Source organism: Scophthalmus maximus, chromosome 2 (genome assembly GCF_022379125.1).
Source record: "Scophthalmus maximus strain ysfricsl-2021 chromosome 2, ASM2237912v1, whole genome shotgun sequence".
Lineage (NCBI taxonomy): Eukaryota > Metazoa > Chordata > Actinopteri > Pleuronectiformes > Scophthalmidae > Scophthalmus > Scophthalmus maximus.
In genome coordinates this window covers 26,673,455-26,687,909 of record NC_061516.1, presented here as the reverse complement: position 1 = coordinate 26,687,909, position 14,455 = coordinate 26,673,455, and the positions used below count along the sequence as shown (strand labels likewise).

The following is a 14,455-nucleotide window of genomic DNA, read 5'->3' as shown; positions in this document are numbered from 1 at the left end:
GATAAAATAATGTTAATCCCAACTGCGAAAGGAGTCTGAGACTGTAATATGTTAATATTCATACCTTTCAGTATCATGTTTTTTATTCAGGAGTCAGAAAGTTTTGCTTCACTTTTCTTCACGTAATTTGCCATAATAACATATCAAATTCATTCACCAGTCTTCATCAGTTCCGTAATGATAAAAACTGGAAACAGAATTTTTAACCGCCACAGTCGACACGGCACTCCCTCAGGTTCTCAGCGACACACCAGAGATGGAAGTCGATCAGGTGAAAATCTGAGTGTACATCATGACATCACATATGACCGTGAACAATCTGTGCAATATCAACTGTACACACTGTACTCTAAAATCCCAAAACATGAATGAAATAATAATCAATCAATAAAACATTCACCTGCGGGAAGTCCTGACTTTGATCACCCGCTGTTAGCGGTAATGGGCTACATGCTAGCCTCACTCATAACTTTTCTTTAAATTACTTATTTGTAGAAAGTTACTAGATCCCCTCCATTAGAAATTGATTTCCAAGTGGCAGAAATCTCGCCAGTCCGGTCACAACCGTTTATCTGATAATGGGCGGGGCTAATACCGTGATGCGGAGAGAAGCAACTTTTGTAAATAACCAAGATATATTTTCACATTTGTCCCACAAATACGACAACACTGGTTCACAGACATTGTGGAATCATCATCACAGGCATCTCGAGGTTGTAGGTCTATCCACTTGCGTCTGGAGGCATTTTGGTCCGTGTCCGTTGGTAACGCCTCTTGGAAATAGAAAATGAACTGACAGAGTAGGACACGTTTGAGCATTTGTATCGTCTGTTGACTGTAAATGAACCATAATGTACAAAATGCGTTATTAAACAAGACTTGAAACAAGAGATTGATACATAAACTTTATAAATCATGTGAGAAGTAGAGACAGGCTTTTATAGAGTCGCCCTCTGATGGTCAGGACAGAGAATACAGGCTTCAGGTTTCATTTTCCTAACCCGGAGTCTACGTCCAATTTTATATAAAGTCTATGGACGACACAAACCCCCTGCCCTCTTCCTACAGGTTAGAACTGAGCCGTCAAACATAAGGCCTGTGGACCAGAACCGGTCCAATCAGGATGACTTTGATGATTCCATTATTCAACAGAAAACACTGTTGTTCCTGACTTGTCCACGTCTAATGTTAAAGACCAATGGTAAAATAAAGACCAAAGTGTAAAATAAAGACCAAAGTGTAAAATGCCCAGTTTTTATTTATGAATCACTAAATCACACCATCTTGAATCAAAACTCAACACATTGCACTGTTGACATCACATGTGAATGTGTTTCAGCACATTTATTTTTTTCCGTCGTCTTCTTGTGCCACAACCGCCAGTGAGTGATGCTCGATAACGAGTCGCCCGGCAACAGATGACCCGTCAGTCACGTGACGCCGCAGCTGACAGCCACTGATGAAGCAGATAAAACGGTGCAGCTCCAGCTCTGGTCGGGTGGTGGAGGGCGGCTCACACACTGTTCCTCTGCGTGAATGAGAGTTGATGAACGGAGCGGGGACGCGAGTGTGTAAGTGGAACTGACTCTCACTCGTTTCCAGGCGGTTTCTCTCTTGAAGTCATTGATGCTGAAGTAGAAAAATATCAGAGACACTTTGATGTTCAAATGTAATAATGTGAAATTACATTGATCCAGACTTATAATCAATATGTTTAATGTATGTATTATCGACTGAATGAAGTGAATCGGGTTTTTTTGTAACTGTATTTGTTTTTCTTTGTCCACTGCTGTCGTCATCTCCACAGAGTTTTGCCCTGAGATATGGAAAACCAGAGTTTACACACAAATATCCTGCTGATGGAGGGGTTAAAGGTCAACGCCCAGTCTTCCATCGCAGCCTTCATCCTCCTTCTCCTCATGTATGGCTTCATCATGGTGTCCAACATGGGCCTGGTGCTGCTGATCTCCCGGAGCAAGAGCCTCCAGCAGCCCATGTACCTGCTCTTCTGCAACATGAGTGTTAACGACGTGTTCGGGGCCTCGATCATCATCCCGCGTGTCCTCAGAGATATTTTCACATCGAACTCTGACTTGTACATTCACTACATCGACTGTGTGGTTCAGGCCTTCTGCGTTCACCTCTATGGGACCACCTCTCACACGGTGCTCATGATCATGGCGTTTGACCGGTACGTGGCCATCTGCAACCCCCTTCGCTACGCCACCATCATGACCAACTGGATGGTGGTGAAGCTGTCGGTCGCAGCCTGGGGATCGGCCTTGGTGCAAGTGGCGATCCTCCTGGGCCTCACCATCCGCCTGTCCCGCTGCAGGCGGGTTATATCCAACCTGTTCTGCGACCACGCCTCCTTGTTCAAGCTGTCCTGCGAGAGCGTGGTCATCAATCAGGTGTTCGGGCTCGGCAACACGGTGGTGCTGCTGGGCTCGTCCATCTGCAGCGTGACCCTCACCTACCTGAAGATCGCCGCCGTGTGCATACGCAGTAAGAACAAGGTGCTGAACCGCAAAGCGCTGCAGACCTGCGCCACCCACCTGGCCGTGTACGTCCTGCTGCTGGTGTCGGCCTTCATCGTCGTCATCCTGCACCGCTTCCCTCAGCTGTCATACCACAGGAAGGTGGCGGCCATTCTGGGCGAAGTGGCCCTGCCGGCGCTTAACGCTGTTATCTACGGGCTGCAAATAAAAGAGGTCAGGCAGAGAATCTTGGCTGTTCTCCGCAGTAAACAGACACTCGTGCATTTGAAATGATTCCGTGTTTGATCGGGTAGATTAGCAACATCTACAAATATTTGCACTGCTGATAAAATAATGTTAATCCCAACTGCGAAAGGAGTCTGAGACTGTAATATGTTAATATTCATTCCTTTCAGTATCATGTTATGTATGGATTTGCACAAATATCTTTTACTACCAGTTATTTTTTTGGGACTATTTGCTTTGATATCAAGTATTAAAATCCTTATAACCTGCTGTACATGAAGAAATAGCGTCAGCTCGGTAAATGTTCACCTGCGCTTCACCTCAGTTCACTTGTTTAGTTTTGCTCAGTTTTTTTGAAGCCTGAGATCATGATGATGTTTGATTCTGTAGATTATCTAATGTTGGTATTTGACACAACTTGGGACGGAAGAAAATACATTAAAAAGTCAAGTCAGCCTGTTCCTCCAACTCATACGACACACTATGTCGTTTTTTGAACCATAGTTCGGCGTATGTAGTGGTTTTAAAGAGCGCAGACCTCTAGCGGTAGTGATGTTTGTGATGCTGATTCTCTGCCATCGAACCCTAAACCTCACCCTAACTAAGTTCATCAACCATGTGTTGGTAAAGCAAATGAAGTCCCACGATGCTCTGAGGCGAAAAGTATTTGTGGCGAACCTCCTGTCACAGGTAGAGGTGTTATTTTAGCAAACGGTTCATATGGTACACATTCAGGTTATTCTACACGATCTCCTTCTGATAACTCGTGTGATAACTCATGTCATATGTCTTCACTTCCCTTCACTGACCCTCCCCTGAAACTGTTCAGCTGGGATCAACTCCCTGTTACTGGACGGTGATGATGTGTCACGGAAAGAGTTTAGTCGGGGATAAAGTGAGAGGTTGATGCTGAAGTTACTGGAAAGAATTTCCAAAGCTCAGATTCATTATTACACAAACCTGTTTTTTATTCAGGAGTCAGAAAGTTTTGCTTCACCTTTCTTCACGTAATTTGCCATAATAACATATCAAATTCATTCACCAGTCTTCATCAGTTCCGTAATGATAAAAACTGGAAACAGAATTTTTAACCGCCACAGTCGACACGGCACTCCCTCAGGTTCTCAGCGACACACCAGAGATGGAAGTCGATCAGGTGAAAATCTGAGTGTACATCATGACATCACATATGACCGTGAACAAACTGTTTAATATCAACTGTACACACTGTACTCTAAAATCCCAAAACATGAATGAAATAATAATCAATCAATAAAACAGCTCAACAGCCCAACAGCGCAAAGGCCAATAGCTCAAAGGCCCAACGGCTTATGTTAAAAAGGTTTTAAAAATGTAAAAAAAATGTAAGTACCTCAAGCCTAAATAGAAATAGAAATACTATATACAAGAAATAAAGTATCAATAGTTGCACTTTGAGTATGAAATATTGCACAGTTGGAATTGCACTTAAAAGTATTCCAGTGAATTCTTGTAGTGATTATTGAGTCCTGGAGTGTGTGTGTGTGTGTGTGTGTGTGCGTGTGTGTGTTTGTGTGTGTGTGTGTGTTTGTGTGTTCTACTGAGAACAGTGCTGGTACAGTGTCCTGCATGGGGTGGAAGTCGTTGTCCATCACTGATGATAGCTTAGCTACCATCCTCCTCTCTCCCACCACCTGCACTGTGTCCACGGAGTGTCCCAGGACAGAGCTGGCCTTCCTGATCAGTCTGTCGAGTCTCTTCCTGCCAGCAGTTGAGATTCTTCTTCTCCAGCAGACCACTCCATAGAAGATGGCTGAAGCCACCACAGTGTCAAAGAAGGTCTTGAGGAGCGCCCCCTGCACTCCAATGGACCTGAGTCTCCTGAGCAGGTACAGTCTGCTCTGGCCCTTCTTGTTCAGTGCCATGGTGTTGTCTATCCAGTCAAGTTTATTGTTCAGGTGAACACCCAGGTACTGATAAGAGTCCACTCTCTCAATGTCCTTTCCCTGGATGTTCACCGGTGTTGGGGGGAGTGATTGCGCCTGCGGAAATCCACCACCAGATTCCTTGACTCTCCCAGCGTTGATCTGATCAGTGTTCTGTACTTCCTCATCGTCATCTGTGACTATGGCATAAGATAACTTCTGCAGATGACTTGTCCCTCAGGAGCACAGGCTGGAAGGCGTTGAAGGCACTGGAGAAATCAAAGAACATGATTCTCAGTCAGTGGCGTCCGGACCCTCAGCCTTTCTCGCTTGTTCTTCCTGAGCTCCTTCCTCACCTGGTTTGTGGAGAGGGACATATTGGAGCATGGGGGCTGCGTGTGTGGTAGAGGTATGAGAAGAGGTGCAGGTGAGGGTGGGGGGTTTGGGGCAAGAGAAGCTGAAGCAGTGGGTCTCTGGTCGTTTATCCACTTCTGGTCCCCCACAGTCTGTGAGTCTGGTTTCTTGTGCCAAGAGATGGTTGTCCTCTCCAGACCCCACTGATGATGTTCTGATGCAGGTTGTCGAGGAGTTTCTCTCCTCTCCTGTTTATTTGTCTATGCAAGATCATCTTATCTTTGGCATGCCGGGACAGTTGATTGGTAGCCAAAGGCTGTCTCGAGAGAGTTGCAGAATTTAGGTTATAGCTGAAAGAATCTTGCAAGACACACTGCAGTAAATATAGGACATACTGAGACAGAGACCGACTATGGAGATAGCCATTCTGTCTGTGAGATGACAACACATGATTCTGAGAGAGATAAATACACCACAGAGAACGGAGATAGGCAGGTTTTTGGGACAACATGCACTGACCGCTTGTTGATCTGTGTAACGAACCAGAAATCTCCTTGTAATAAATACTTCTGCTTCAGACATCCACGGTCTCCATCTTCCTATCAATTTTCCATAATAAAGGTGGTCCTCAATCTTGCTCTTGCAGATGTTCTAACTTCTCAACATGAGAACAGTAGGAATGGTATGTGAAAAAAATTCTCACAGTGACAAAGACATGCCCACCAATGTCATTAATACAGTGCACAAAAAAATGTCTCTCGGTGTATGTGATTTCACACGCGCATATATTAACCATCGCACGCAGATTTAAATCCCTTGAGGCTCGTGAGGATCTGCTCTCACTCACGATAAAGGCAGCTCTGCTGCTCAAGGCGTTATTTCTGCACTTGCAGTGCACATTTTACACACGCTCCGGAGAAAGTTTTTGACACTTTGGGGGTGGAGCCTCTGGACTTTGACTGACAGCTCTTAGGGAGCCTGGAGTTGCCAGGTTGGATTTTCACGTAGGTAGGATACTGTTAGCAAGGCGAGAGTCAGTGGCCGCATTGGCGACTTTTTAAAATATTCATCTACGTAAGCTGGCAGAACATCATAACATGCCCAACGTGGGGGTAGAGCCTCTCATGCCTCCGGCCATATACACTCTCTCTGCACCTGGCTATAGGGTGCCTGGCAGGTCGAAGTCAAAGCCAGCAACCATGTACCCACATCCAGGTATACCAACAAATATAAAAAATGCAAAATAAAGCTACTCGGGAGAGTAAGTCTGCCTGATGCTACATACTAGTTAGGAGGATCTGAAAACTAAATTTAAGAGTCAGTGAAAAGCACAGCTACACAATTGTTCAGCCCTCACAAAATGGAGGATCTGACCACAGTGACCAATTGGTCAGCGCGTTTCCTAAAGCCCATGAGGTCACCAGGCAAAAAACACTTAAATGTTTTCATATACAGTTAGAGAGAGTGTTGCAAACTTCTAACTGATAGAACTCCAAATCCCTCAAACTGGTTTTCCAATATGGTCCTGAAGCTATGAATGAAATTAGTAATCAGAATTCCAAATTGATAGTAAGTATATAGTTAATCATACTGACTCAGTGGATTGTCTTAAATTTCACCTGTTATGATGGGTTGTTCCCTGACGGAAAGGCCATCGAAGTGGAGCTGAAAAGTTACCTGCAGTCGATGCAGGTTGATGGAGAGACGGACCCACATCCCGGCCACAAGTGCTCCTTCCAAAAGGGCATTCAGCATTGGTGGCAACATCGTTACCTGCCACCGGTCTCTGTTGAAGCCAGAGACTGTGGACAAGCTAGTGTTCCTGGCAAATAATCTTTAGGGCCTGACAAATGGTGTAAACACAAAATCTCAATGAGAGACAGTTTTGAAGATTTGTTCTTGTTTTGCTTTTTAACTGAGAAGACACCAGTTTTTCTGTTCTTTCCATTTTTTTGTCCTACATTTGGTGCCTTCTGCACCGTTTTGCACTTTTTACTGTTCATGTGCACTACTGTAAGGAAACTTTTATTCTGGAAGTATTTACTTTATTCAAAAAAATATGTTTTGCTTTCATTTTGCACTTTTATGTTTTCATTTGAAGTATATGCGGACTACACTTGTAATAATTTTCTTTATTTAAAATACTGGAAGTATTGTTTGTATGTTTAAAACCAAAATGCGTTACATCAGGCTGCAGGTAAGAATGTTTGTTTGAAATATGTTTTTATTTAAAGTAGATATTTCTTTACCTAATACTGAGGCCGTTGCAAGTATTTTCAGTACAGTGTCTGTTCAGTGCCTTTTAGAATGGTTTGCACTAAAGGAAAGAAACCTTATACTTAACGCTTTTTCTTTGTTAAAGTCTCTGCTGCTAATTCTAACTTGAATTTTTTAATCAGTTGAATTGTTTTTTGTTCTTGAATTTCATTTATCTGCAACATTACCATGTTTCTTTCTTCTCACAAGTCCCTGACAGAGTTGTTTGTTGGAGAAAGGGAAGGTTCTGGTTGTTGTGTGTGCGCACCGATCAGCAGCTGTTGCTACAGGGCTTTCTTGGGCATTCTCTGTGAACGATACCATGCACTTCACAAACGCTGATTGGATGAAAGTTTTAAAAAAAATCATGAAGTTGTTCAGCCATGATGAGGTGAATGTCCATAGGGTCTCAGCGCAGCGTCACTGCCTCATGACACTCTGTCGTCTCATAAGACTTGTCTGTCAGTCCAGATCTGGTCAGACTGGAGGAGGTTCACTGCAACACAGGTAAACCTGACACACTCTCACACAAACAGTGACAAACATGTTCTTCACTGAATGAGCTTAGATAAGACGAACAACAGTGAAACCTGATGAACAGAATGAATTCTGATGTGATGAGAAAACTGAAAAAGGCTTCAGATCTGAATAGAATATTAACAGGAATAATGTTGAAGACTTTGTGTTAAATGTTCAAGTCAGGAAATGTACAACATCACTGTTAGTGTAGGATGAAAACACTTTTCATCAGACTCACACATGTTCATGTGAGAGCTGTAGAACTGTCTTTGTCTAAAGGGTCGTTCATAATAAAGGTTTGGTTGGCATTTTGTTGAAATACATAATCATTATCGTTATTTTTACTTTGTCTCTTAAACAGGTTTCTTCATGATTTTGTTTTGGATCCAACTCAATCATGAAAAATATTCATTGAAATATTGATTCCTCAAATGTTTTTTTAGATTAAACACAGAGCAGACAGAATTACAGGATCTCCTTTTTGTCACATGTTGGTGTCTCAAAATTAATATTTATTGAAATATTGATTTCTCAAATTTTTTCTAGAATACAACAAATTAATTTGTTTCTTATCTTATTCATTTTTTTCTGATGGGTTGTTTCTTGTTTCTTTTCTCAGATGTTGGACTCAGTAATGATCCTGATGTGATCGTCCCTCTGCATTATGGAGAATATCACTGTCAACATAGATATTTTAAAGTTGGAGGGGTTAAAGGTAACCCCCCAGTCTTCCATCCCAGCCTTCATCCTCCTCCTCCTCATCTACGTCTTCATCATGGTGTCCAACGTCGGCCTGGTGGTGCTGATCTCCATGGAGCGCAGCCTCCACCAGCCCATGTACCTGCTCTTCTGCAACATGAGTATTAACGATGTGTTCGGGGCCACAGTCATCATCCCTCGCTTGCTGAGTGATGTTTTTATACCAATTACAGACCGGTACATCAATTATATTGACTGTGTAGTTCAGGCTTTTTGTGCTCACATGCATGCGAGTACAACACACACAGTGCTTATGATCATGGCCTTCGACCGGTACGTGGCCATCTGCAACCCCATGCGTTACACCACCATCATGACCAACCGGATGGTGGTGAACTTGTCGCTGTGGGCCTGGGGGGTCTCTTTAGTCCTGGTGGTTATTCTCATTGGCCTCAGTGTCCGTCTGCCGCGGTGTAGGTGGATTGTATTCAATCCATTCTGTGACAACGCCTCCTTGTTCAAACTCTCTTGTGAAAGTGTCATCATCAATAACATCTACGGCCTCACCTACACAGTGATCCTGCTGGGCTCCTCCCTCGGCAGCATCACGCTCACCTACCTGAGGATCGCCATGGTTTGTCTGAGCAGCAGGAACAATGTGCTCAACAGTCGGGCGCTGCAGACCTGTGCCACCCACCTGGCCCTCTACGTCATCATGTTTGTGTCAGGCACCATCACCATCTTCCTCCATCGTTTCCCTGATTTGTCGGACCACAGGAAGCTCGCGTCCATCATGTTCCACGTGGTTCCTCCAGCTATGAACGCCATCATCTACGGACTGCAGATCAAAATAGTCAGACAGAAAATCTTCATTATGTTTAGCAGGAATGCAACGACTATGAGAGAAGTGAAGTGACTTGGTGCTAATATAATGTTAATATTTTCATTTTTTCTCTTATTGCTGCTGCTGTTGTTTTAATTAAAAAAAATTTGTAAGCCCTGCAATTTTTTGTAAGCCCTGGTTTTTGTAAACCTACTTTAAAAAAAAAAATCTGAAAATCTGTTGAGTAAATATTTGATGATGAATAATAAAAGGACATTTTCAAATTCATTCAGAGTTTGACCTCCATGTTTCTCAAATGATTACAACGGCCTGTGTTCACAACACGGCTGATGTGAGCAAATCTTCAACTCACTATTACTTTGTTTTCACTGAACCTATTACTGAACTGGAGTACATTGGTGAAACAGATGTGCAGTTGTGTGTCATCAGCATAAAATTGATAAAATACAGTGTGATGGTTAATAATGTTTTCTAGGTCCATGATGTTTACAAGCATCAGAAATTACTATCCTGTGTCTGGACATGTTACAATTTCCTAGAGATATAAAATTAATAAGGAAACCAGCTGTGGAGATTCATTCAACCTCTACCTAACGAACAAGTTGGCTACCGAGCCGAACAAGGCTCCAGTTGTTCAAAGGACTTTTTAAAATATTCATCTACGTTAGCTGGCAGCAGGTCGAAGTCAAAGCCAGCAACCATGTACCCACATCCAGGTATACCAACAAATATAAAAAAATGCAAAATAAAGATACTGGGGAGAGTAAGTCTGCCTGATGCTACATACTAGTTAAGAGGATCCGAAAACTAAATTTAAGAGTCAGTGAAAAGCACAGCTACACAATTGTTCAGCCCTCAAAAAATGGAGGATGTGACCACAGTGACCAATTGGTCAGTGCGTTTCCTAAAGCCCATGAGGTCACCAGGCAAAAAACACATAAATGTTTTCATATACAGTCAGAGAGAGTGTTGCAAACTTCTAACTGATAGAACTCCACATCCCTCAAACTTGTTTTCCAATATGGTCCCGTAGCTATGAATGAAATTATTAATCAGAATTCCAAATTGATAGTTAGTATATAGTTAATCATACTGACTCAGTGAATTGTCTTAAATTTCCCCTCTTATGATGGGTTGTTCCCTGAGGTAGCTTTAATAGATGTTATTTTATTATTTAATACAAATAATTTAGTTATTAATATTTCATTATTTTTGATAGCTATAACTGATAAGTTGTTAAACATATAGAGCCCAACAACATTTGTGCTCTGAGTGAAGCAGTGCATTGCAAGCACACAAGTAAATGGTGCCCCGTGTGAGGCCAGGTAAGATGGCAATTTTTTCCTGATTGTCGAATTTTAAACTTTCAGGTATTGGCTACTACCATTTCAGCCTCGTGGTTACAACAAGAGCTTCTGATTGTTGCTGATTGTCCAGTTGAACATAATCTTTAGTAAGTGAATATTGTCACGAACATCACTAACATTAGTGTTCCTACTTAACCCATGACACGGGTTATTTATTCTGTAGTCTGCCATTGTTATGTTTTAATTCTTGATACCTTTTCTGACTTATCCAAATAGATAGGGCTGACAAATGCCTTTGATCCTGAAAACAAGTTTGTGCTCTTAAGATCACAAATCAAGCACTATCCTGAGACCAAAAGGGGGATGTTGGGCCTCAGCCATCACAAAATGGTGGATATCATCTAGTAATACACGATATAAACGATATTCGATATAAACGATAAAAAATAGCCTACGATAGAGATTTTAATTCTATCGCTATATCGTGATAATACATGTTGATGACGCAATCTACCCGCGGCCGCGAGATTTAGAGCCACGAGGTGCAACCAGCTGCAACGCATCAGTAAACATGGCTGAAAGCGAAATGGAGGAGCTGGTGAAAAAGACCGGTGCAACTTCCACCATTTGGACTTGGTTCGGATTTAAGCCGTCCGACAAGCAGCAGCAAACTATACTCTGTAACGTGTGTTGGGCAACAGTTCTGGCTAAGAGCGGTAACACGACTAAACTATTCTACCACCTCAAAACGAAACATGTCACTGAATACCAGCAGTGCCAGGCAATGCAGCCAAACCCAAGCTCCAGTAGGAAGAACGCACAACAGAAAAAACAGGAACCGATCCAGTCCTCCATCCAACAGTCATTTGCAAAAGGTAATCCTTACAATAGGAAGAGCCTGCGATGGATTGAAATTACCAGGGCCATAACTGTTTACTTGTGTAAGGATATGGGCCCTTTTCAAACGGTGGAGAGACGCGGCTTTAAAGCCATGATCAGAGCTATTGATCCACGATACAAGGTGCCTAGCCGCAAATACTTTACAGAAACAGAGATGCCAAAATTGTATGCCGAGCTCCGCGAAAAGGTTGAAAAAGAGCTGTGTGACTTGAAGTACTTTGCCACTACAATGGACCTGTGGTCGAGCCGTACCATGGAGCCTTTCCTCAGCCTGACCATCCACTATATAACGGAAGATTTGAAACTTGGCAGCTGGTGTTTGCAGACGTCGTACTTCCCCCGCTGAACATACGACCGAGGAGATAGCACAAGGACTCAAGGAAGCGCTTGAGTCATGGGGTTTTATAGAAGAACGCCAAGTGTGCATCAATACTGATAATGGATCGAACGTGGTCAAGGCAGCGTCTCTGAATGATAGGACCAGGCTGCAGAGCTTCGGACACAGGTTGCATCTCGCCATCGGTAGGTTAACACATTTTGTGCATAATATTATAATATTTTAAGATTACACTGCCTATAATACTGCACAGTAATGTTGCATTTGCGTTTAGAGATGTTCATTCAATCGTAATCAAGCATTAAGGTGTGTGTGTGTGTGTGTGTGGAGAGAGATATGAACATTATAGATGAAATTAACTAACAATATCTTACAAATTTGTGCAATACCGTGCTTTTGCCTTATGCAAGAAGATTGTGAGTGCCTTTTCACACTCTTGGATAAGAAGAAAAGTGTTGAAGGAAGCCCAGGCAGAGCACCATCTTCCCTTACATCGGCTCATCACAGAAACACCAACAAGGTGGGGGTCACGCCAGATGATGATCCAGAGGGTGCTTGGACAAGAGTAGGGCCTATCACAGGTACCGAAAGCAGACAGGAACACCAGACACCTGGTACCCACTTGGCAAGATACAGATGTCTTGGAATCTATAAGCACGACCCTCGGCCCATTGCTGGAATTCACAGACGCGCTGTCTGGAGAAGAGTATGTCAGTGTGTCGTACATCAAACCGGTTCTCCATCTTTTCAACAACACTGTTCTTACTGCAGCTGATGATGACACAGAGCTGACCAAGGACATGAAAAGAATCATCCTAGAGTACTTAAACGAGAAGTACTTGGACCCAGAAACAGTTGACCTGCTGGATATGGCCTCCTTGGTCGACCCACTGTTTAAAGATACATATGTAGCTGATGACCGCCAGGAGTTTTATTTAAAATACTGGAAGTATTGTTTGTATGTTTAAAACCAAAATGCGTTACATTAGGCTGCAGGTATGAATGTTTGTTTGAAATATGTATTTATTTAAAGTATATATTTCTTTACCTAATACTGAGGCCGTTGCAAGTATTTTCAGTACAGTGTCTGTTCAGTGCCTTTTAGAATGGTTTGCACTAAAGGAAAGAAACCTTATACTTGACGCTTTTTCTTTGTTAAAATCTCTGCAGCTAACTCTAACTTGAATTTTTTAATTAGTTGAATTGTTTTTTGTTCTTGAATTTTATTTATCTGCAACATTATGTTGTATGTTTGCTGTTTTTGCACAATAAATGTTCTCAAACCTACATACCATGTTTCTTTCTTCTCACAAGTCCCTGACTGAGAGTTGTTTGTTGGAGAAAGGGAAGGTTCTGGTTGTTGTGTGTGCGCACCAATCAGCAGCTGTTGCTACAGGGCTTTCTTGGGCATTCTCTGTGAACGATACCATGCACTTCACAAACGCTGATTGGATGAAAGTTTAAAAAAAAATCATGATGTTGTTCAGCCATGATGAGGTGAACGTCTCCAGGGTCTCAGCGCAGCGTCACTGTCTCATGACACTCTGTCGTCTCATAAGACTTGTCTGTCAGTCCAGCTCTGGTCAGACCGGAGGAGGTTTCACGGCAACACAGGTAAACCTGACACACTCTCACACAAACAGTGACAAACATGTTCTTCACTGAATGAGCTTAGATAAGACAAACAACAGTGAAACCTGATGAACAGAATGAATTCTGATGTGATGACAAACTGAAAAAGGCTTCAGATCTGAATAGAATATTAACAGGAATAATGTTGAACACTTTGTGTTAAATGTTCAAGTCAGGAAATGTACAACATCACTGTTAGTGTAGGATGAAAACACTTTTCATCAGACTCACACATGTTCAAGTGAGAGCTGTAGAACTGTCTTTGTCTAAAGGGTCGTTCATAATAAAGGTTTGTGCATTTGAAGCTGCTTTCATTTCTGTCACTTCATAAAGGTATAAAACATTTTCAAGTGAAGAAATTTGATATGTAAATGATGAAAGAACAGAGAAATTATTTCATCTGATCATCTCTAATCTGGTTTTACACATTTATCTTGATGGGACAATTAGTCTAAAGTTTGATTGAATTAATTTGTTATCACGTTTTCATGGATCAGAAACGTTTTTAACATGTTGTTGAAATACATAATCAATATAACAATAATAGGGAGTGCAATGTTTTTAATTTGAAGGCTGTGTTGTAAACTCACACCTTTTATCTATATAGAATAATTGTATTCACCAGCTAAGGCTGTTTTCATTGTCTCGTTTCAAACTAACCAAACATTAAAGACATATAAAGGTGAGTTTGCAAATGTGTTCTTTACTCACCTTTCGTTGATTTTGTTGCTTTTGTTGCATATATATATATGTTTGTTTGTGTGTATTTATACTCCCAACATCAACAAATTATCTTAATTAGCAAAACAAAAAGAAAACAACACATTTATTCCACGTATCGACCTCAATCAACTTTAATTAAATATGTTAAATATAAATAAATGTATACGTGAAATAAATATAATAATGATATACAATTACATGTTCTTACATGTTGTTTTATTTTTACTTTGTCTCTTAAACAGGTTTCTTCATGATTT

The 14,455-nt window shown here is 41.8% G+C and overlaps 2 protein-coding genes across 2 annotated transcripts; both read left to right on the top strand.

The window, feature by feature from the left end:
• Nucleotides 1-1,822: 1,822 nt before the first annotated feature.
• LOC118300261 (olfactory receptor 52D1-like) lies at nucleotides 1,823-3,001 on the top strand. Its single transcript, XM_035624543.2, has one exon. The coding sequence runs from the start codon at nucleotides 1,824-1,826 to the stop codon at nucleotides 2,769-2,771; it is 948 nt and encodes a 315-aa protein (XP_035480436.1). The 5' UTR covers nucleotide 1,823; the 3' UTR covers nucleotides 2,772-3,001.
• A 5,419-nt stretch (nucleotides 3,002-8,420) lies between these two features.
• Nucleotides 8,421-9,371, top strand: LOC118300258 (olfactory receptor 52N2-like). The gene has a single exon (XM_035624539.1). It carries the CDS (start codon nucleotides 8,421-8,423, stop codon nucleotides 9,369-9,371), a length of 951 nt encoding a protein of 316 aa, XP_035480432.1.
• Nucleotides 9,372-14,455: the final 5,084 nt, after the last annotated feature.

Bases quoted from the DNA above. Each gene is read 5' to 3' on its own strand.
- LOC118300261 (XM_035624543.2), top strand. From the start codon at position 1,824: ATGGAAAACCAGAGTTTACACACAAATATCCTGCTGATGGAGGGGTTA.
- LOC118300258 (XM_035624539.1), top strand. From the start codon at position 8,421: ATGGAGAATATCACTGTCAACATAGATATTTTAAAGTTGGAGGGGTTA.